We start from the raw sequence: 25277 nt of genomic DNA, 5'->3' as shown, positions 1-25277 counted from the left end.
CAGCTGTTCCAGTGTTACCACCAGGGCTGAGAAGGCACAAATGCAAACTTCCCTCTTCCTGTCAAATCACTGGCTTGCAGAGAGCGAATGGCAGGCTACATACAGTTGTAAAATAATAATAATAATAAAAGGTCTGGAGCAACTCTGTTGGAGACTGTCTGGGTTAGCTGTCAGAGTTCTCACCTGAGGGCAGCAAGGACATCCGAGCAATAGGAGCTCTTGGGAGCAGAGGGGAGCTGTCTTTCTTAAACTGTGGGTTATGACCCATTCTGGGTAGGCAAATTGATTTAGCAGTTCAAGAGAAGGTTTCTTTCTGTCTAAATGAAATAAAACTAAATAGAATAAAAAAGAGAAGAAACAGGAGTACATTAAACATAGAGTGATAGGTCTTTCATGAAATTTTCTTTTCAGATGAGTGTGAGTCCTACTCCATGATGTTTCTAAATGCAGGTGCACTGGGTCCAACTCTAAAGTGTTTCTTACCGTGAGTCAGAGAAGATCTTGAAGGTTGCCCCGCCCTGCGTCTTACACTATCTTGGAATCGACATGAGTTCTGAGTAATTATGACTATTGCATATAACCATTATCAGGGGAAGTTGCCTGAGGTCATGCTAGATGGCAGAGGGAGGTTTCTCAGCAGTATTTGGAGAGTTACAAATTAATTTTTTTTTAATTTTTTACTGAAGTGTGGTTTCTGGTCCAGCAAAGTGATTCAGTTATACATACATGTATATGCTTTCTCATATTCTTTTCCACTATGGTTTGTTACAGGACACTGAATATAATAATTCCCTGTGCTAGACAGTAGGACCTTGTTTATCTAATTTTATATATAGTAGTTTGTATCTGCTAATCCCAAACTCCTATTTATCTCTCTACGCCCTTTCCCCTTACAAATTAATTTTTTAACGTGTTTTGTTTTCCTTGGTGTTTACTTTTCAAAAGCAAAAAATAGCACACATTCCTACCAATCTCCTGCTTCCCCAGTTTTTCCATAGGGAGGAGAGGGCATCCATGTTCTTACCCCTTGAGACCGAGCTCTGTAAGAGAGAAGGGTGGAAACTGTTGCGCTGCCCACTCACTGCTGACCACAGGAAACCATTTAATGAGCTAGGGCCTTGGATTTGCTTTCCCATCTGTTCAATATTTGACTCTGATTGAATTTTCAAGTCCGTTCCGCACCCTACCACTAACTTCTTTCATATAAATGCATTGAATATGAGCATTTTATAATGTTCACTAGAAAAAAAAAAATTGGATGTGGCTTTAGTTTAACTACATACAGCTGAAACAAACATTCCCCAGGAAGGAAAAGCTGAAAGGAAGCTTTGTCACAGCTCACCTTGCATCAATAATACACTCACTCTGGTAGGTGAGAAAATGTGACAGTAAAGAATCAGTACCTTGAGCGTGCACAGCTTCATCTGATATGTACATTTTAGGTCCTCATGACTAACAGCTCAGTGCATCTCATCTCTCTTCCCAACAAATCACTCATACGATGATGTGTTAAAAAAAAGAAAAAGATTTTATTCTGAACAAAAGGAATAAATTATAGTAATGAGAAATGAGAGCAACAAATTTAATACGGAGACATTTCTCTTACATTCATTCACCCCTTCACGAACTTCCTGCACTCTCAATAATGAGAAATTCAAAGAAAGGCTTATTCTATTCTTCACCCCCAGTGGCAAAGAGGGGCACCTTTGTCGACCCTAACAAAAAGTCTATTGAAGTGATCTCCTTCCTTCCCTCATTGGGTAATTGGGCTGGAAAGTCTGAGTAGTGATGGCTTTGGAAATTCTAAAATCAAGTCAACCCAGAAAATAATTTAGTACTTAGCAATCTTCTCCAGGACAGGCCAGAATCTCTCACGGCAACAAAACTTGCTATAATAAAATCTAACTACGGCTTGCAAATATAATAAAATGTGGGTCATCTTAGCTTTGAAATATTTTTGAAGAAGCAGTATGGTATTCCACTCTAAGTTATTTGTGTCACGCTCATCCCTGCAGAAGCTCATGGAGACAAAGGTAAAACCAAACAAGGAGTTTCTGGGGCAAAAATGGACTTCTCCCGGGTGGCATGATAGCAGTATTAGAGCATGATTAGTCTTATTAATGGGAAGGAAAAGGAAGGATATACGGGTAATTAGGACTCAAGTGCTCTTCTCTGTGAGAGCAAATAAAACTCTTCCTGCAGCTGGAGTTGTATATGTAATGAATGTGAAAAATGCATACTAGTATGAGAGAGAAATAAAAAACACAGACCCAGGTAAAAGGAACTCATCATTCACTATTATGAGCTCTCAAGTCAGCCTGTCATATAGGCTGGATTGAGCTGGTTCCAGTATGTGCCGGATACAATGTCAGCGGATGTAGCTAATTTAGGGTACCAAAAAATGCAAAATTCTGAAGAAGACTGATAATGACAAACTCTTGAACACTATTCCTCAAAGTATGCGTGAGTACTAAGCAGCTTTTGTTGTGTCTGGCTCTTTGTGACCCCATGGACTGTAGCCCACCAAGCCCCTCTGTCCATGGGATTCTCCAGGCAAGAATACTGGAGTGGGTTACCACACCTTCCTCCAGAGGATCTTTCTGACCCAGGGATTGAACTTAGGTCTCCCCCACATTGCCGCCCTGTTCAAGCTGTATAATCTTAAGCAATAGTCTAGATTAATTCAAAAGCACATTCCCACTAACCTATTTCATTAGGGTAATGGTAAGGATTATGGGAAAATAATATATATAAAACAGCCTAACATCTGACACATACTAACCACTCAATAAATAGTACCTATAAATCATTTAAAAAGTGTGGTTATAGTAAGTATTTTCCAGACTCATGAGGTCTTTTTGTCCCCAGAGTATTTAGGATTCCATAGAAATTGTAAATGTTCTAAAGCAGGGGTCCCCAACCTCTGGGATCTAATGTCTGAAGATCTGAAGTGGAGCTGATGAAATAACAATTGAAATAAAGTGCACAATAGATGGAACGTGCCTGAATTGTCTTGACACCATCCTCACCCCACCTCAACACTGTCTGTGGGAAAACTGTCTTCCACGAAAGTGGTCCCTGGTGCCAAAAAAGGTTGGGGACCAAGTCAAACTTTGCCAAAATCACTGTTTGGGACCTGTTATTTAAAATGTTATCACTATATCTAATCAGTGTTTAACAAACATTTGGGAGTATTTTGGTAGACTAAAGGAAAGAACCTTTGTTTCTTCTATTTGTTTTTAGTAGACTAAAAGGAGTACAATACCCAACAACATATATTAGAATTTTATTTTATGCACCAAGAATGCCATCTAGCTCCACTGAAGCCCAATTAATATGGTGCCACAGCTACTCTAATACAAACATCAAACATGGGTCCATTTCCTTGGTCATCTAAAACCCTGCATGAGACAATCTATGAGGCTCATGTAGTTATCTTCCCTATTATTTACCTCTTTCAGTTAAGTATTTTGTACTTAACATTTACTTTATGACTAATGTTGAGTATATTAGAGTGTATTACAATTAAGGGTTCTCAGTGGTGTTTTAAAAACTTTTTCTAGTAAACATGCAAAAACAAAGAATCTTTTCATAGAATATGCTGTTGATAGTTAACAAGGAGTTGAGTCATAGAAGGAAGACAAGACTAATATGATTAGAGCACTCTAGGTTATAGCTGGATATTGTTTTTTTTTTAAAAAAAAGCTATTGTAACTAAAGGATGATGTGTTTTTTCCATACTTATAAACATCCTAGTGGTGGTGTTATATTCAATAGCAAAACCTTAGTGGCATCCATTTCCATTTCAGCCAGACTAACGCATTTCATTACAGATCTTCACTGTGGCAATAAGAGGTCATTTGCTTGATTCTTTGGGCAGCTTAAGAGCTTAAAGCAGGAAAAAACAACCAATGGCTGAATTGCTAATACTTTTTCATAAAGGCCCTTTTCACTTCCTCTTCCCCGATTCGTTCTCCACTTCTTCTCTATTCATACTACATTTCTACCTCAATTTCTTTTCCACTCTCTTTTTTTTCTATTGCCTACACCATGAGTCCAACCAGGACAGCGCATGAAATTTGAAGGACTGCCCTACCATACTGTGTATCTAGAGAAGCACATGGAATTTGGAGGGATTTCATTTCACAATGGTCTTTACTTTTTTGTTTTATTATGATCATATTGTATAGCCACAAAAAAAGGGAAAATCTGAGCAACTTGCCTTTTGTCTCTAGCCATTATCAAGTGTCCTCTGGGGGATAAAATAAACTCCTCAGCTGAGAACTACGGTTAACCCATCAAATGTTCCCAGTCCATTTCTTCTCATTCCTCATTCCTTCAACCTAAGACCATTCAACCTATCTTCTAGTTAATATACCTTCTACTCCTTTAAACTTCCATGCAGGATCCTTATTTCATATCTTTTTGGTGCTAATTTAAATGACTGCAATATTATTGGACTCTGTTAAACAACACTGCTTAGAGTGGGATACAGACTTTTGATACCTAAATTGGTTGACAACAGTGCTTTCCAATGGAGAAGGCAATGGCACCCACTCCAGTACTCTTGCCTGGAAAATCCCATGGATGGAGGAGCCTGGTGGGCGGCAGTCCATGGGGTCGCTGAGGGTCAGACACGACTGAGCAACTTCACTTTCCCTTTTCACTTTCATGCATTGGAGAAGGAAATGGCAACCCGCTGCAGTGTTCTTGCCTGGAGAATCCCAGGGACGGGGAAGCCTGGTGGGCTGCCGTCTATGGGGTCGCACAGAGTCAGACACGACTGAAGCGACTTAGCAGCAGCAGCAGCAGCAGTGCTTTCCAATAGAAACATAGTAGGAACTACTTTATGTAACTGTAAATTTTCATAGTTGTAAAAAGGAACAGATAAAATTCACATTTTTACTGTCTTCAAAACCCAGTGTGTCTTTATACTTAACAGCACATCTCAATTTGTATTAGCTGCAATGAGAGTGCTCAGTAGCTACATATGGCTAGCTCCCAGACAGGACAATGCAGATCTATAATATATGTCAATGAATATGGGAAGGAAGCAGGAACAGATCAAATATTATGATGCTTTTGAACTTTGGTGTTGGAGAAGACTCTTGAGGGTCCCTTGGACTGCAAGGAGATCCAACCAGTCCATTCTGAAGGAAATCAGCCCTGGGATTTCTTTGGAAGGAATGATGCTGAAGCTGAAACTGCAGTACTTTGGCCACCTCATGCAAAGAGTTGACTCATTGGAAAAGACTCTGATGCTGGGAGGGATTGGGGGCAAGAGGAGAAGGGGACGACAGAGGATGAGATGGCTGGATGGCATCACTGACTCGATGGAAGTGAGTCTGAGTGAACTCTGGAAGTTGGTGATGGACAGGGAGGCCTGGCGTGCTGCGATTCAAGGGGTCGCAAAGAGTCGGACACGACTGAGCAACTGGACTGAACTGAACTGAACATATAACAAAATAAGCTTCTAGTATATCAAGTTCTGTTTTTCCACAGTGTTGGCTATACTAACTCGTCATATTATATGCCTCCTTGGAAACTTATCAAATGTATAAAGCCGATCACTATACCTCCAAGAGCCTGTAACAGACACATAAGACTTTCTGGCCTATCTGCAGACACATAAGACTTTCTGGCCTATCTGATCACAAGGCTGAGATTCACACCATAAGCACCACTTTTCATGGAGCAACCCTTTTAAAATAAAGTTCAAACTGCTCAATGCACAATAAAATATAGTTCATTTATATATCTAGGAAGATTTATACCAACATGCTAAAAGCAATTACATGTAAGTGCAGGGAATTATAGGCAGCTTTTATTTTCTTTTTCTCTTGATTATCTCTTTTGTGGACTCTGCATGGGCAGTATCATCCTTAAGTAGCCTTTTACAAATGGGGAGAAGAGAAGATAGAACGAGTAAAGCCCACAGATACCAAAGCATTTTGCCCGTGTAATCTCACACAACTAAGTTACCTGTGCCCCTTTAGGGTCTCACTGTTCCACTAAGCATTCATTCACATGAAAACTCTTTGTATAATTAATTGAACTTAATACCTAACACTTTTATTCATAAAAATATAAAGTATGTCTTACACTGTCTTAATGTATATGAAATTTACTCAAAATACAGCCACTGTGTCAAAGGACAAATAGTCCCTGTTTTGATTCTACCAAAATTTGTTCACCAATTCAGAAAATTCAATCACTGCAGGCAAGATCACTTGTGCTAATTAAATCACCAATATAATAAATTCACTAGTACCAATAAGAATACAAACATTTATATACACACACACATATATATTAATCTTTGATGTCTTAGAAAACAGAAAAGATACCAATACATTTTCTGTTTTCTAAGACATCAAAGATTAATACATATGTGTGTACATAAATGTTTGTATTCTTATACAAACATCTGTTACTTCATTATATCTTATAGTGCACTCATATCCAACTATACTATATTACATTTGCCTATAAATACCATTTTAATTATATGGCATAGTTAATTACATATTATTTTAAGAGAATTTTCTATTTCAGATAAGGACTTACACTGAATTTTTAAAACTTACATTTATAAGAAAGGTACGGTATGTATAAGAATTACATTTTAAGAAAATCAAGGGGCATTATCAAATATATATTATAAAAAGGGGGTGTTCACATGCCCCAAAAAATCTAGACACAGAACTTATACCCCCCTCATAAAAATTATTCAATTAATATTAATAGATCACAGACCTAACTGTAACATATGAACACTATAAACTCCTATTAATAATGCAGAAAATCTAGATGACCTCATTGAGTAAAGCAATAACTTTTTAGAAGTATGATCCATGAAAGAAACAATTAATAAGCTGGACTCCATTAAAATTAAAAACTTCTGCACTGTGAAAGATAATGTCAAAAGAATGACAAGACAAACCACAGACTGGGAGAAAACATATACCATATTTGATAAAGGACTGTTATCCAAAACATGCAAAGAGCTCTAAAAATTAAACAATAAGAAAACAAACAACCCAATTGGAAAATGGGCCAAAGACCTTAAAGACACTTAAATAAAGATATACAGATGGCAAATAAGCATGTGAAAAGATGTGCTTTTCTGCATACTTCATACATCATCAGGGAAACGCAAATTAAAAGAATGAGACACTGCCACATACCTGTAAGAACGGCCAAAGTCTACAACACTGTTACTACCACAAGCTGGTAAGAATGTGGAACAGTAGGAACTCTCAGACATTGCTAGTGGGAATGCAAAATGGAACAGCCACTTTGGAAGACAGCTTAGCAGTTTCTAACAAAACTAGACATATTCTAACATACAACCCAGCAATCACAATCCCTGTTGTTTGAGGAGTTGAAAACTTATACCCACACAAAATCCAGTACACAGATGTTTACAGAAGCTTTATTCATAACTGCCAAAACTTGGAAGCAATCAAGATGACCTTCAGTAGTTGAAGGGATAAACTATGGTACATTCAGACAATGAAACAGAACTATTAAGCCATGAACAGATATGGAGGAAACGTACAAGTGTAACACTAGGTGAAAGAAGCCAATATGAAGAGGCTATACAGTGTATGAATCCAATTATATGACACTCTAGAAAAGACAAAACCATGGAGGCAATAAAAGCATCAGCAGTGGGCAGATGTTGCAGAGGTGGAGCGGGACGAATAGGTGGAGCGGGACGAATAGGTGGAGCTCAGCGGATTTTTAGGGGAGTAAAATACTCTGACACTTTAATAACAGATATAAGTCATTTTACATTTGACCAAACCCATAAAATGTACACCACCAAGAGTGAACCCTAATATACACAAACTATAAACTAGGATGATTATGATGTGTCAATGTAGGTTCATCAATTATAACAAATGGATCACTTTGGTCGGCGGAATGTGGATAATGGAGAAGGCCATACATGTGTGCAGGAAGTAGATGACAAATCTCTTTGCCTTCCTTTCAACAGCTCTAAAAAAAATAGTCTTGAAAATGGGGGAAGAGGAGGATTAAGTCTGACAGGATTAAGAACAAGCTAGTTGACAATAAAGCGAACATTACACAGTATGCTTATCCTACCCAACTGTGAGCCACTTACCTTCCATACTAGGGGAAGGGAAAGCAATCATCACGAGCACAGGAAGAATCATCACTCCATCCACCATTGTACAACTGTGGAGGGAAAAAATAAGAGAGTTCAGTAAACCAAAAAAAATGTAACTGCAGGAAGACAAATGAAGCATACCATCTTTATACTTGTCATTCAAGGCCTTTCTTACAAATCCCTCTTACATATGTTGCCTTACTTCTTAGTAATTTAAACATGTACCCTTTACATGGATCTAAATAAATCATCTTAAAGTGTTAATCAGATTTCTCTCCTACTGGTGGCCCATCCAAGACAACATTCTCTGAGTCTACCCTCTTATAAAGAGCTCAAAAGGGACATGAAAAATTCTCAGTTATAACGCTAAGTATTCCTAAAGGACTTATAAGGATGGGTATTCGTAAAGGACTTAAGTTTGAATTTTATCTTATTCCACTGAACTCAGAATTGGCAACAAGAATTCTGAGAAGCATGAATAGACTGTTCTAACATGATTCTCCAAGCCAGGCTTCAGCAATACGTGAACCGTGAACTTCCAGATGTTCAAGCTGGTTTTAGAAAAGGCAGAGGAACTAGAGATCAAATTGCCAACGTCCGCTGGATCATCAAAAAAGCAAGAGAGTTCCACAAAAAACATCTATTTCTGCTTTATTGACTATGCCAAAGCCTTTGACTGTGTGGATCACAATAAACTGTGGAAAATTCTGAAAGAGATGGAAATACCAGACTACCTGACCTGCCTCTTGAGAAACCTGTATGCAGGTTAGGAAGCAACAGTTGGAACTGGACATGGAACAACAGACTGGTTCCAAATAGGAAAAGGAGTACGTCAAGGCTGTATATTGTCACCCTGCTTATTTAACTTCTATGCAGAGTACATCATGAGAAACGCTGGGCTGGAAGAAGCACAAGCTGGAATCAAGATTGCCGGGAGAAATATCAATAACCTCAGATATGTAGATGACACCACCCTTATGGCAGAAAGTGAAGAGGAACTCAAAAGCCTCTTGATGAAAGTAAAAGAGGAGAGTGAAAAAGTTGGCTTAAAGCTCAACATTCAGAAAACGAAGATCATGGCATCTGGTCCCATCACTTCATGGGAAATAGATGGGGAAACAGTGTCAGACTTTATTTTGGGGGCTCCAAAATCACTGCAGATGGTGACTGCAGCCATGAAATTAAAAGACACTTACTCCTTGGAAGGAAAGTTATGACCAACCTAGATAGAATATTCAAAAGCAGAGACATTACTTTGCCAACAAAGGTCCGTCTAGTCAAGGCTATGGTTTTTCCAGTGGTCATGTATGGATGTGAGAGGTGGACTGTGAAGAAAGCTGAGCGCCAAAGAATTGATGCTTTTGAGCTGTGGTGTTGGAGAAGACTCTTGAGAGTCCCTTGGACTGCAAGGAGATCCAACCAGTCCATTCTGAAGGAGATCAGCCCTGGGATTTCTTTGGAAGGAATGATGCTAAAGCTGAAACTCCAGTACTTTGGCCACCTCATGCGAAGAGGTGACTCATTGGAAAAGGCCCCCATGCTGGGAGGGATTGGGGGCAGGAGAAGAAGGGGACAACAGAGGATGAGATGGCTGGATGGCATCACTGACTCGATGGACGTGAGTCTGAGTGAACTCCGGGTGTTGGTGATGGACAGGGAGGCCTGGCGTGCTGCGATTCATGGGATCGCCGAGTCAGACACGACTGAGCGACTGAACTGAACTGAACATGATGCTAAAGATTAAGTGACTGAATAATCCAAGCCAAATTACTATGTTTGAGCTTTACTTTTCCTCAAAAGGATTAGAGGGGAAGCAATTTACAATCATCATACAGCGCTAAAAAAGAAAAAAAAAGTCAAACACAAAACTATAGCTTACACTTCATCTAGAACAAAGCAATGTATTCTTACATTACTTTAAATTTAACAAAGCATAGACACAATCAAGACAGGAAGAAATCCAATGAAACTTTAACCTGTGAAACTATATTGGAGAGAAAATAAGATATATAAACTTTAAGTTGATACTGCCCTAAAACTACATGGGCAGAAGCTCAATGTTCTGAGTCAAAGGACAGCAACAGAGAACTTTTCCATTTGAGTAATTCCTGAAAAATTTTGGAAATTATGATGAGAGTTTGGTTATAGTAATTCTTTATTACAAAAATAATTTAAAAAAATTAAACCTTGAACTAGTTGCAATCTTCTGGATGGCAAAAATAGAGAAAATGGGTAAAGTTCTTTAATGAAAAGGTTCATGTGCTATGTTACTCTTGTAGCTTTAAAGCAAAGAATAAGAACCCATTGCTATCTAAGTTGTTTGGAATGGACACCTTCTGACTCATCATCTTAAAATCAAAATTTTTTGTTAGTGATTGCTCATGCCCCACACCTCTATTCTGTCTTACCACCCCAATTTGTCTACAATTGCATTTCAGACTCTCTCTTCTCTAACAGCAAGGTGAGGGAAAGGGTTAAAGGAGAGTTTAATGGACTTCTTTTTTATATTTTTAAAAGCACATGAAACATGAGAGACCCTTTTTTCTGTTTCCGTTGTTGTTATTGTTATTATTATTATTTCCATGTTCACCACAGATCTTTTCTAGAGCAAGCCCTTATTAATATACAAACGCCTCACCTCTCCCTGGGATCCTTACAAATATCTGCCTTTGAACAGAAGCACTCTGTTGGTTCCCTCCACTCCAGGTGACCTGAGCCTCCCCTCTACTTCTCTCCTACCCAACTCCCTCCTCCTGCCATTCATGATCCAGTTCAAAAAGCAAATGCCTGGTGCAATAGTTCTCCATCAGCAGTGATTTCACCCCTCCAGCACTGGTCTAACACCACGCAGAATTAATCATTTGTCTACGTCAATCTCCAGCACTGGCCTACTTGCCCCCAAAGAGGTACATACTTCCACAGGCCATACAAAATAATTCATTAAATTATGGAATGAATATACTAAAACTTGCATCCTATTTAAAAAATGATTTAATCTAATAGAGTGATAACTTCATCTTTTATGATAGTCCACTACAAGTGGTATCTTGCCGAAGTGGGAGTTACCTAATGTGAAAGAGTGGACATGGTTTGCTTCTAGAATAGTCAGGCTTGAAGGTTTATTTAAGTGGAATCACAGGTTGTAAAGAATCCACGTGCAATGAGGGAGACTTTGGTTTGATCCCTGGGTTGGGAAGATCCCCTGGAGAAGGGAAAGGCTACCCACTCCAGTATTCTGGCCTAAAGAATTCCATGGACTGTATAGTCCATGGAGTCACAAAGAGTCAGAAAAGACTGAACAACTTTCACTTTCACAGGTTGTTATGGCTAGATACAATGAAATGAGCCCTCTCCACATTGCAAGTGTTCAAATCCATAAAGGATACTACAGATTAAATATGTTATTAATGAGTACCAGAGAATAGTAAGAAAATGGTGGAGCTGATATCACTGTTCCTAGTGGTTAATCAGTTTACTAGAGAAAAGCAATTAACATTTAGTTCAATGTGACATGAAGCAGGCTCACCAACTTCAAAATTAAAAAATACATTAAAAACTGATTTGCATCCAGTATCACAAACAATAAACATTATCCTGAGTGACTTGAGATTTTCGTCAATAATACAATGTCATTACCATTAGCAATACCATAAATATTTCATCTTAAGTCTTTTTAAAAATTCTCCTTTATGTATGTTTTATAGTACGTAGATTTATTTTATATAACACTTATAAGCAACATACACATTGGGGGTATACACTGAAAAAGCTTTTTAACTGATGAGATATAATCATCAAAAGCCTTTGAAAACCACTGAACTATCACAGTCTTATCTTTGAATTTCCAGCCCATCTTTTCTCCTTCCTTCCACAACTATTGGAAGCCTGCTATTAACAAAACAACTTGAAATTTTTCCGGAGGGTGGAGCAGCTTCCCTGGGGAGATTATATCTAAACAGGAACTAGAAAGATGAGTAGGAGGTACTACAAAAAGGGCGAGCGTATGTGAGTTCTCGTTTGTGTGTGTGCGTGCACATGTGTTTGTGTTGGAGCGGTGAACACTCTGGTGGAGACAGGAGGGCATTTAAGGAAAATGGCAGTTTCTCAGCTTTGACACAGACCCTGTGGCAAGGGGAAGCATGGTGCATTCTGAGGACTTAAGACATATTTCACATGAAAAAAAAAAAACCACCAGGCTAGGATACAGAGAGCTTATAGAGAAGAGTGATAAGGAAAGAAAACCCAAGAAGGCCGGGGAGGTAGCCCCCAACCAGAACCTGGGTAAAACACGGTAAGCCCTAGTAAGTAAGCCCCCTACTCACCTCCCTACATTCAAAGCCTTCTCCACTCCATTGTCCTTAGCACACCAACTGGCCAGCTTCCTGCCTGTCTCTGGACCTCTCTATATACGTTGCTGCTACTCCCAGTGATTGGGTCCATCTTTTAGGATCCAATCTGGCAAATTCCTACTCATCTTTCAAGTCTCCAATGCACTACCTTCTAGAAGCTTTCCTATATCCTCATATTCCCTCATTATACTCTCACATACCATTTTGTTGATTTCATTCATAGCACTTATCATAATTAATAATTACATATTCATACTCATATGTGTGCTTTGGAACATCTGCCTCCCTCACTAGACTATAAACATTATAGTAAAATCTATAGTCTATTTTGTTCATCACTACCAAAGCCAAGTAGGTGCACATTTAATACTTGCTAAATTCAAATTTCCCCTGAACTAATCAGTTCAATTTAACTTTAAATTCCAAAGAATTAGCAATGCCCCCTCCACACTCCTAACACACAAGCATCTGCAAAGGAATAGCAAGATTAAAGCATTTATCAACTGTTAACTTTATTATCTAGAATTTAGTGCAGGTAGTAATAGTCAACAGGTAACAAGTCCAAAGGTTTAAAATCAAGAATTCTTTCACAATTTAAAAAATAATTCTAAAGACAATCACCACTGGCAATTTTTCCTGTCACAAAACCAACAAAAGTTCATGCCCCTAAACACCTTTTAACTGATTATTATTGTGCAAGCAAAATTGAAACAATAATTTAGGCTCCTAAATGGAAAACAGGGGAGGGAAAAAAAAGGAGTTAAAAATTCAGGCTTCCAAACAAAATCTGCTGTTTATAGATAGATAGCTCAAAACCTGCCAAAAATCTTTGGGGAAAAAATGTCAGCATCATTTGTTGGTCACCACTTTTTCAGTGTCTGGACTGCCTCTGCTGACCAGTTAACTCAGCTACTAAAAAAGGGTACTTTCAAAAGTAAAAAGGTAAACAAAATGCAGAAAGGAGAATATTCTGGAATAAATTTTCTGATCATATTTTACTTATGAAAAACATCAATATGATAATGTCCCAACTTGAAGCCCCAGGGATCTATAAGTTTAAAATATGCTAAGAAAACACTGTTTTTAAAAGTAATTTTAAAAGTACTCCTCTGTACTCAAGTATTTTTAACTAAGGAGTTTCATGTGGGCTGGCCCCAAAGAGAAACCGATAATGGGAGACGAGAGTGGCGATAATCAATAGTTCAGGGATGTTTTAATTTAGTGATTTAAAAAATTTTTGATCTCAGAATCTCTTTATACTCTTGAAAATTATTGAGGACTCTAAGGAACTTGTCTATGTGGGCTATTTCTATCAACAGTTATTCTATTAGAAATTTTTTAATTTTTTAATGGAGAATGTTTTAATTACTATTTGTTTTTAAATAACAACATATTATCCCATTTTTTCTAAATTAGAAAAAAAAAGAACTAAATGGAAACACAAATGTAGAGAAAAAATGTATGGGTACCAAAGGGGGAAAGGTTTGGGGGTGGGGGGGCAGGAAATTGGGAGATTGGGATTGATATACCTACACTATTGATACTACGTATAAAATAGGTAACTAGTGAGAACCTACCATATAGCTCAGGGAACTCTACTCAGTGCTCTAATAGTAACCTAAATGGAAAGGAAATTCAAAAACACAGGGGATCTATGTATATGTATAGCTGATTTATTCTGATGTACAGCAAAAACGAATACAACATTGTAAAGCAACTATACTCCAATAAAAATTAAAAAAATTTTTTTTTAATTTTTAAGAAGTATATTCCCCCCTCAAAAAAAATTGTAGTGAGCAAAATGGTATTATTATGCATTTTGACAAATCTCTATGTTTGGCTTAGTAGAAAGCAACTGGATTCTCATATATGACTCTGCATTCAATCTGTTATGACATGTGGCATCAGCTGAAACATACAGAATCCAGCTTCACACATGAATATGTCTGTGTGACTGAAAGAAGAAGACACTGTGGAACACCCCTGAGATAGTCTTGAAAACTCCAGAGAATCCTGGACCATGCTTTGAGAATGGGCGCCTCACTCCTAAAAGAGCGACTCTTCTACCATACCAGGTAATCAGATGGTACTAAATATTTTAAGCTGAGCATTTGCTCAATACCTGACAAAAATGTTACTGTTCCACAGGTTAAGAAATATGTTTAAACTCCCTCACATCGAAGAAGTACACAAGTCCAGTGGTCAAGGGAAGCCATTATACACATCTATTTCATGTTGGAATAGCATTTTATGGATGCAATTAAATAGTGTTTAAATGAGACATGAAACTGATCAGAAGGGGTCTGGTGTCCATCTGCAATCCAACTGAATCCTTTTGCAATATTCTAAGTCCTAAATCCATAACTGAAAACACCCATAGGCTACTGGGGGTTATAGAATATTACCTGAAGGAGTCAGAGTACAAAATTTTGCCTCCAGTACATACCAACTCCTTGCTGTTCTTGGACAGTGCTCTCTATCCCTGGTAACTGATCTTAATATTTCAGACACAAGGCAAAGAGAGTTACTCAGAAAAAGGATAGGGACCTCCTGTCTTAACTCACATCCCTTCTTTAAATCAGTATCATCTCTTAAAATGTCTCAGGACTGCTCCCATGGGAGACAGGACAGTCCCATGATATTCTACTAAAAACAGACAAACCATCAGGGCAAAACAGAACTGCTTTCCAAATCCCATGGTACTTTTCAAACTCCATTTATAGATCAGACTGATATTCAGTTAAGGAGCTAGTCTTTAGCTCAATTTTTAACATGTGTGGGCTTGAGACCAAGTTTGGCACTTCTTTTTCTCATCACAGTTTTACAGCTGGATAAAGCCACTGATACACTGCAATATATTCCCTCAAAAATCACAAAGCATTTTGATGTCAGTCACAGAATAACCACAAGTATAATACACTTCTATATTCAACCTTTAGGGCTCATATTAAGTAATCTAGTTGATTATTAGTGATACTATAAAAGATACTTCTAACACCTAGACTTATGAACAGCATACAATTTGTCATCCGTATGTAGAGGATGAAAGAGAAGCTGGAAGAGGAACCCTGAGATTCTTTCCCATCAGAAAATCCTACAAAATGTCCATTTGTCTGGCCTGGTGGCCTAGACTTATTAGGTTTGTTCATTTGTTCAGTGAATAATTCACTGGGCACCTACTCGTTCAATAGGGACTTGTTTGATACTCTTCTCAATTCAACTTCTAACAATCTCCAAGTTAGAATCTTGAAAGATACGTTGTACTTTCATCCATTCCTATTTTGAATGACTTTTCCACCATTCACGTAAAGATGCTCACTCACTGTTGGTGAGCACTATCATGACTGTCCTGTTATATATCTTTTATATGGCCTATGCTATGCCTACCACAAGGGAAAAAAAAAATTTCCCTTTACTATAATATAAATTAGAGTGATTCCGCTTTCCCTCAGTTATCTGTCTACACCACATCGTTAGTATAGTAACAGTAGTGATACTTAGGTAACCAAGCACTGTGCTTAGGGGCCCTATGTATTATCTTGTTTAACCTCTCCCCAAAACACTCTATAATAGGGGTCCCCAACTTCAGGGTTTCAAGCCTGATGATCTGAGGTAGAGCTAATGTAATAATGATAGAAATATAGTGCACAATAGATGTAATGTGCTGGATTCATCCTGAAACCATCTCCCTCTCCCCCGTGATGGAAACATTGTCTTCCAACAAAACAGGGCTTCCAGTCCCTGGAGCCAAAAAAGCTGGGAACCACTGCTCTAAAATAAATATTCATATTAATTCCATTTTACCAACAAGAAAAATCAGTAGGTAAGTAGAAGTAACTCGCTCAAGGACACAAAGTCAAACTCAAAGCCCACCTAACCAGAGTTCAGGTCCTAATCAACCAACATACACAACCCTCACTAACCAGCCAGTCATTGTTTAGCAATCTGTTTTTGTCATCCTTAACATTTTATCCAAGCTTCAACACACTGTGCATTTTATCTTGATTTTCCTCTTGGAAAACAATCTTTACTCATGGTTATTTGGGTCACCTTTCAAGCATGCCCTCTTTCCATTTCTCTAATCTCAGAATTAATTTCATATACTCTAATTATCTCCCCTACCCCGAAAAAAAAAAAAAAAAAGAACTTGATGTGAAAGGAAAAATAAGCCATGTTGCTGGTATACAAGTAGTTTCTACCTCCCACCTACCATCCTCATTCTTCAATTCTCTTGTAACTCACACGGTAAAATAAAAACCAGAATTAGTGTAAGTCAGGCACATTTGGGGGTCAAAGTCAGACTCAGTAAGATAAATTCCAGACACAAAACTTTGAGGGAAGGTATACTTACAACCACTACCTCCAAGTGGGACAGAAATCAGCCATTATGTGACAATAGTGATGTCCCTTCTCTGCTCAACAAGCAGAGAGAGAACCCAAGGGCAGCTTGCTCCAAACTACCTGGGCCTTTGGAAAGGGTGGGGAGAGAGGGGCTGTCAGTTATAGATGCAAAGGCTAAACCAAAGCCATCATACCGTATAAGTTAAGTCAGGGTCTTTTCTCCAGTTCACAAATGACCTGGTAAATATTTTTAACACCACACTCTGTCTGAACTGGCAATGTGCAAGTTGCCAGTACTTGGTTTTATATAGACTTCACTGCTGCGGGAGGGTTTCTGGTGGGGTGTTACTTTCAGAATATTAGCATGTAATTTGATCTTTCAAGATAGATGAATACAAATAGCTTCTTGGACAAGTACTACAGAACTGAAACCCAGCCCCTGGATCAGTTCATCTTGTGGTCAGAGGAAATAATTACAGATGATTTCAGGAAAGAAAGCACTTTGACTGAAAGAGTTACACTCCAAACATTCCAGCTGCGACAGATGGAACCAAGACATGGTTTGGAATGGACAGGAAAAGAATAATATTAAAAAAAAAAGGGGGGGGGGGTGAGGGGCGGGGAAATGAGGCTTAATTGAATGAAAATAAATAAGCAGTTTAAGTTAAGCTACCATGTAGAACTGAAGAATCCCCAGTAGGTTTATTTTAATTGTATACAGGACGGAACTGACTTTGTTACACCCCTACCAGATACACAGATAATAGCTAAGCTAAGCTTCCGATACCAATGTTTTGATCACCCACCACATACCTTCCTGGTATGTCAAGACCTGGTTTTATTTCAATGCGCCTGACTACATGGAAACTCTCCTTCATTTTCCACTTCATTCCCTCTGTATCAAATAGCCACGGCTCTCCTGCTTTGTTTCAACTGATAGCACCCATCATCTCCCAGCTGTTTTGTTTTATTCTCTTAGGCAGCTCAGGGCTCCTCTCTCTCCAGTTTACAAACTGGGAGTTTTTTGGTTTTGTTTTTTTAACCTACCAGTAGATAGGAACCTGTTATTCGCCCCCTCCCACCCACACCCCTCCTCTTAGATGAGGCACTGTGACGTCCAGCGAACATCTTACCTCCTCCCCAAGCCCTCAGTTAGATGCCGTCTCAGCACCTGCCACGTTTCTAACTGCCTGCAGTCTCCCCTTTAGCCTTAAAGTCAGATCTTCCTATCCCTCCAGGCATCTGACAAATGGTGGCTTGGGCACTGCCATCTGACACAATTGTCCCAATTCTAAGGCCAATAGGACTAACCTGTAATAATTTGAAGGGTGGGGAGAAATTAAGATGTCAGCACTAGGGAGGTATATCTCTTTTTGTTTTTCAAATAGGAAGCACTAGAGCATACTTCTGTGGAGATCCAGCCTGACCACAGCTCTTCTCATCCACGCTCCCCTACACACTCCAGTCCATTCCTCCTTCACACCTCCCCACCCTCACCCCCTTTGGTGTGCTGCCAACTTCTTCACGGCATTTAGTGCTGTGTGCAATTTGTCATTTATGTACTAGATTATTAGTTTTTATTATGACTCTCCCTCTCCCATTCCTTATTCCACACACCAAAATTCAAGCAGCATGAGAGTAAGAACTCTATCTGGTGCATGGCTATACATCCCTGTGCCTGGCACATACCAGGCACGCAATATGAATTAAAGCACATTAATTTTAACTTCTTAGTCAATACTACACTTTGGGTTGGGTTGGGTGGTGAGGTTTACGGGATTTGTTTTTTTTACAGCCTGGCAAGGAAGTGACTGGGGGAGGAGGCTGCCCCTCATCCTCTATGGAATATAGCTCCAACCAGGTATTGGAGATAAATTAAAAGATATCATTTGTAACCTGGATTTCAGTTTTCAAGGGTGTCATCCAAGAGCAGCAGCCAAAGAAAAAGATGGCTGGCAGACTCCGGGTATACCAGACGACTCCCTGGTGGACACTAGCCTATTTGGCCAGGACTGCCTGGCTCTCTAGTTGCAGACACCAGCTGATCTGCCCAGAGCCATCCCAAGTGACCTCGGAGACAGCTTCTGGAGCTTGAAAATACATCTCCTACGAGTCAGAAATTGACATATTTCACCCACCCCCACCTCCCCACCCCACCCCACCCCCGTCTTCTAACAGTTATTGACGCTATTTGGAAAGCCATGCTTCCATGCCTATTAATAACCTTCAGAAAGAACCCTGAGGAAGTGTCAAGAGAAAAATAGATCTGGCTGATGGAAGCCAAAGACTCAAGCAGAGGTTACAATTAGCAATTAATACATTTAAAGAAAAAGAAAGTTGTAACATCTTCTGTATCATATGTTATCTGTTCAGGAGGCTTGAAACAGAACACTGAGCCAATGAATTCAACAAATGCTGAGTCAAGAACACCAGTCTTTACAGAAAGAAACTCTTTTAAAGGCCCCTTATCTGTTTAAATAGAGCAGCTACTAACTTTATCCTCGCATCAACAATTCCAGAGAATTTAGCCTGACTGATATCATTAAACCTTTATAGTTATTTATATCTTTATAAAGTTTCTTCAGGTGACACTTTAAATAGTAACCAAATCAATCTATTCTAAAATAATGGAACAACTAATTAACATTAATCTTTAAAAAGACTTTCCTTAGTGGTCTATTCTCCTCTCCCCTCCCCCAGCGAGAATGTGATTAATGGAATTCTCTCACAACTTAGCTTGAAATATGCTTTTGCCAGTCGAGCAGCTAAAGCAGAATCAGATAATTGTGGTATGACTCAACAAATGCACAGCTGTTCATTTAAATATATCCATCAAAAGTATAAATACGATCATGAGAAAGAAAATGAGCCATGTACACAGGGTCAGTGTACAAGATGAACAAGTTAGCAGCGAAGTAACCATAACAGAAAACAAGGAGGAGGAGAAACGAGACAGGGAGAGGCTCTGGGGCCACGTGGAAAGAGACCAGGAAACCGGCATAACCAAAAGCCACCCACGCAACCCCAAACGCTCAATGGACCTAAATCAGAAATTAATGGCAAGTAAAAATAAATGCACTCAACTAAGTGAGAAGAAATAAAATCCAGGAAATAGAGGATGCCCCCAAGTACACAGAGGTAGGAAGCTTATAGGGTAAAAATGATGAATCGAACCTATTATGAAAAACAAAGACCCTGAGGCAGAGAAAAGCAGCAAGAACAGGGTACTCACCTCAGTCCTCTCCCCACAACTTTCAAAGACAGACATTAGGAAATCCAGAAAATGGAGGAATCCCTCCAACAGTCAGTCCCAAAGCAAACAACTGAAGAACACCACCCCGTGGCAGGCAACCCCTCTGGGATGTTCTACACGTGTTACCTGAATACGAGGAAAAGGAAAACAAGAAAGAGAGAGGATGTGAAGAGGAGCGGGAGGAGCACTAATTAAGAGCAAAGGGCCGATGACAGCCATAAAAGCCCTGCTCCTTCCTTCTTCCTCAGGGATGGACATAAAGGCCCAGTGAGAACTTGAGAAGCAGAAGGACCTCTCAAGTACTCTTGGTTATTTCTCCTCTTTCAGTGTGTCATTCAAAATATTAACACATAGAACATCTAATCCACGATGACCATTTCCAAGCTCCCCGAACCATCAAAACTCTAGAACTTGCCAAAATGTAACCTCCCTGGTGCTGGTGGGCCCTGACCGCATGCCTGGCCTCGCCATTCAGTCACCCTCCTGCATGAGGAACCACTCACATCTCCACTGTGACAAGCAAACCTCCCTTACATTGTTATAAGTGAAACTATTTCAGCAACCACCACCTCCCTCAGTCCCAAGCCCTCTTAAATCTACCCTCTTCTCCCCTTGCAGAAAACTTCCTACAAAGAGCACTCTACAGAGCTCCCAGCACCTCCTCGCTGTCTCTACTCAGTCCATTACCAAATGCCTCCGGGTAAGGTTCTAACTCTTTGTACACTTCACCTTATCCTTCAGATTAACAAGGCAGCTTCCTCGAAACTCAGACTTGGAAACCTCACTCCCCAAGATTTTTCTTTGATTGACCTGAGATGAAGCCAAGGAATCCCCCAGACCCACAGCAGTTCGGGTGATGCTGAGAATGCTGAGGGTGGCATCTCTGGTCCACCGGGCAGCATGGCAGGGCTGATGACCTCCTTCTCCCCCTGGGTTCTTCCCTAGCTGGGATTAGGAGGCTCCATCTCTCTGCTATCTTTACGTTCCTGGTTTGGACCAGCTCAGTTTCCTTGGGTGGTAGGTTCTTCTTCTGCCTCTCTCCTCTTAGATGCTGGCTTCTCTTGAGGCATCACATCTCTTGGCCTTCCCTTCTCCTCATTCAAGATGCTACCCAGCTTCACCAGCACTGAGCCAGCCCGAACCACCAGCTGAGGATGCTTTCTTCATTCACATTTCCCTTCCCTGACTATTCCTTCCTTATCACCTTCTTTCTCTATCATACGTCCTCGTCTTTTCACTGTATTTAAAATTAAAAAAAAAAAATTTTTATAACAGGCATTTCAAGTTACATAAAGAAAAAGGATAATAAACCCTATTTTGACCTCCCAGTTCCCAAAACAAACAATCTCATTTTCCATATTCTGCCCATTTTATTCCTGATGTATTTTAACAAGAATCCCAGAAGTCACATCATTTCACCCACAAATTCTCTAACAGATAAGGACTTTTTCTAACATGACTATAAAGCCAGCATTTCACCCAACAAGATTAAGTCTTTCTCCTCCAAACATCATCTAAAAGCTAATCAGTGGTTAAATTTGCCCACTTTTCAACAATTATAAACATCCCTTTTTCCTCCCCCTGAAAACTGGGAAGAGAATGGGGATAGCACATCAAAAAGGAACTGTTTCTATCGCCTTTCAGTTCTCATCACTAGTGATACAGTGTTAGGATTGGGGCAGTGTTGACAATATGTGTGCATCCTGTGGAAGGCAGCAAATGTGTAACTATAGCCAATTCAAATTCTATTGTTCCGGGCTGTTCCGGACAACCTAAATTTTCTGGGTGGAACAAAGGAGTTAGAGATATAATACTGAAAAGGTTAAATAAGAACCATATAAGCTGAATTTGAATTGTAAGCATCAGTATGAACTCATTGAGTATCTATATAGATATATATATATAATAAATATACACAGTATATAATAAATATACATGGTTATCCTCTGCCCATTAAACCAACCTACCCAGCATCAGTGAGCATTCTGGATGCCCAGACTGTGGACCTAAATTACCATTTTCTACCAAAAGAAAAAGAACAAGTTGAATTCAACAAACACAATGCCATCACCCAGCCAGTGGGAAATTAGAGGTCAAATGGCTGGGTTCTCAACAAATAAGCTATAAGAAAAGCAAAGGGCTGGAGGGGTAACCTAAGTTTTAGAAAGAAAGTGAAGTCACTCAGTTGTGTCTGACTCTTTGCGACCCCGTGGACAGTAGCCTGCACCAGGATCCTCGGTCCATGGGATTTTCTAGGCAAGAGTACTGGAGTGGGTTGCCATTTAGGAAACTTCAAAAACATGAAAAGAAATGCAAGACTAAACTGTAGTAGCTAGATATGCACAGGCAGGTGATGAAACCACACAGAAAGGCAATGAAGCAATTACTACAGAAGTCAGGAAGCTGGTTGCCTCTGGAGAGAGAGTGACACGTAGGGGACACGCCAAGGAGCTCTAGGGGGCTGCTAATATTCTGTCTCTTGATCTGCATGGAGGTCACAAAACATATTCACCTTACAAAAATTAACTAAGCTATGTATACTTTGTGTGATATCTGTATCTGTGTTTTACTTCATATAATAAAAAGATAAATAGGAGAAACAAAAGAGGAATGTGTATTATTTAAACAAAGGTGCAGACTAACACACACCCACTCTCAGAGGCAGTAACAACACTGAGTATCAAATATATATATATATGCAAAAATTTGCCCAGGTTTGTGTTACAAACAAGTTTATACAATAATCTTCTGAAATGTCAACTACTTTCTATCTTCAGTGGGAATATTGTTTTTTCACATTCCAAGTTTATTAATTTTTAATAGAGAAATAGGCTTCACTTACCAAGTCATAATTAGAAATCAAGTATTAAAATAAAAGTAACAACATCTTATAAGTTGGTCCTTCCTCTCTCTTACTTCAATTTTACATATGTTTCATGGGTCAAGGATATACAATGATTATAGAATCCAAATCAGTGTTTTCCAAACACTGTGCAACATTAATCACCAAATAAGAAAAATTAACACCATAAAGCTATGGACCTTCTCTCACAAAACTTATTTAGCACAATCCCAATAATCATATTAACAGGTTTTCTTCTTAGGGTGGAGAGAGTGGTGACTAGATATGATTAAAGTCCTTGTTTTTTCAAAACCACACACACAGATAAATAGAAAAATTCTATAAAATTAAAATTCTATAGAAGGAAATTTAAAATAAATATGAAAATTCAGTAAAATGGAACTACTCCTACAAGAGGGAAAAGAAACATATTAAGCTCCAAGAGTTTAAGAAAAACAGTATGATCCTGCTACATGCATAGGTAGAGAGATCAGTGAAACTAAACAGATATCCCAGAAATAAACCACAATGTATATGGGAATTTATAAGACAAAAGAAATCAAAAGAGAAAATTTGGGACTATTCAGTAAAATTGCAATGACCAGTCAATGTGACAGAGACTGCTTATTTTCCACTAAAATTCCTTCTTCACTTCTTGGGCACATGCTGACCAGCACAGATTGCATTCCCCACCCTCCCTCACAACTAGATGTGATCACAGGACTAAGTTCTCACCAATGGAATTAGAAGTGACATGTGATCACTTGCCCTGGACTTTCTCCTTCGTTCTTCACTAGGAAGGAACCCAGCTATGGTAGCAACCCAGCTATGACCATACAGATAACTACAGAGCCACAAGACAGACAGAACCTGCCTCCCAGTGACCAGTGGATATGGGTGGTTCTGCAGACTTCCTCTGCTCACACTGGAACTGTTAAGTGAGGACAAAAATCAACTTCTCTGTTCTTTGACCCATGGCATAGTTCAGTTCCTTGGTTACAGCAACTCAGCCTTATCCTAATTAATAAAGAACCTAGAGAAAAACTGAGTTAGATTCATACCTAACATTCCACGTGGATCAAAGATTTAAGTCTAAAAAAAAGAACAACATGACACTGCAAGGAACCATGAAATAAGTTTTTAGCTCTAAGAATGGAAACAGTCTTTTAATTGTGATACAAAATCCTGAAGCCAAAAAAAAGTTGATTATATATTTATCTCTATAAATATTGGGGGGAGGGGGGGTGGCTGTGCCACATGACTTGTGGGATCTTAAGTTCCCTGACCAGGGATCAAAGCTGGCCCTGGCAGTGTCTAGTCCTAACCACTGGACCACTAATGAATCCCCTCTATAAATATTTTTAAACATCTTTTATTGACTATCTCTTCCACTATAATGTAAGCTCCATGTAGCAAGAATTGGGATCTATTTTCTTTACTATTGTATAACCTAATGCCTGGAACAAGTGCTTAATGCATAAGAGGGATTCAATAAATACCTGCTAAATAAATTGATTAATTTAAGTATAGAAAATCTGGTGGCTCAATGGTAAAGAATGGTAAAGAATGCCAATCAGGAGACACAGGTTCAATCCCTGGTTCGGAAAAATCCCCTGGAGAAAGAAATGACAACCCACTCCAGTATTCTTGTGTCTCCTGCATTAGCAGCTGGATTCTTTACCACCATACCACCTGGGAAGCCCCACTCCAATATTCTTGTCTGGGAAATCCCATGGACAGAGGAGCCTGGCAGGCTAAAGTCCATGGGGTCACAAAGAGTCAGACAGCGAATAAAAAACAGCAACAACAACAACAAAAACACAGCAAAATAATTATTTTTATACAAATGACCAAATATAAGTATCACAAGGATGGGGTGCTAATTTGTTCATGTATAGGAGCTCCTGTGAACTGATAATAAAATAGGAGCTCCTGTGAATTGATAATAAAAAGATCAATAACCCAATAGAAAACAGACAAAGGAATTAACACAGAGGGAACAGAACAGGAAATACAAAGGGTCTTTAAACTTATGAAAATATGCTTGGTGTCAATCAAAATAAGAAAAAATGCAAATTAAAGCTCCATTAAACTGTCATTTTTCACCTATTGATTTGGTGAAGAAGAAAACCTATCAGTTTGACAATTATACTGTGATTGGCATGGGTATGAGGAAGCAGGGTTCTCATCCATTGCTGGTGGAATCTAAAACTTTGCAGGCTCTATGAACTTGCAATTTGGCAATAAATTTCAACCCAAATTAAAATGTGCATAATTTTTTGACCCAGCAATTCCATTATTAGAAATGGATCCTACAGATACGTTCACAAACATGTTTAACATTATATATGTACA

At 39.0% G+C, this 25277-nt stretch overlaps 1 protein-coding gene across 3 annotated transcripts in view; it reads right to left on the bottom strand.

Annotated features, from left to right (window-relative positions):
• The window catches only part of ACVR1 (activin A receptor type 1), a 131257-nt gene that overhangs the window by 45591 nt on the left and 60389 nt on the right, over positions 1–25277 (bottom strand). For all 3 annotated transcript variants that reach the window (XM_055572513.1, XM_055572516.1, XM_055572515.1), the window contains one exon: positions 8132–8205. In XM_055572513.1, the coding sequence (XP_055428488.1) occupies positions 8132–8205 (74 nt within the window). The remainder of the gene's footprint in view (positions 1–8131; positions 8206–25277) is intronic.

The sequence above is a fragment of the Bubalus kerabau genome, chromosome 3, assembly GCF_029407905.1.
Source record: "Bubalus kerabau isolate K-KA32 ecotype Philippines breed swamp buffalo chromosome 3, PCC_UOA_SB_1v2, whole genome shotgun sequence".
NCBI classification, from domain to species: Eukaryota; Metazoa; Chordata; class Mammalia; order Artiodactyla; family Bovidae; genus Bubalus; species Bubalus kerabau.
The sequence above is the reverse complement of the archived record's forward strand: the minus strand, read 5'-3'. Positions and strand labels throughout refer to the sequence as shown.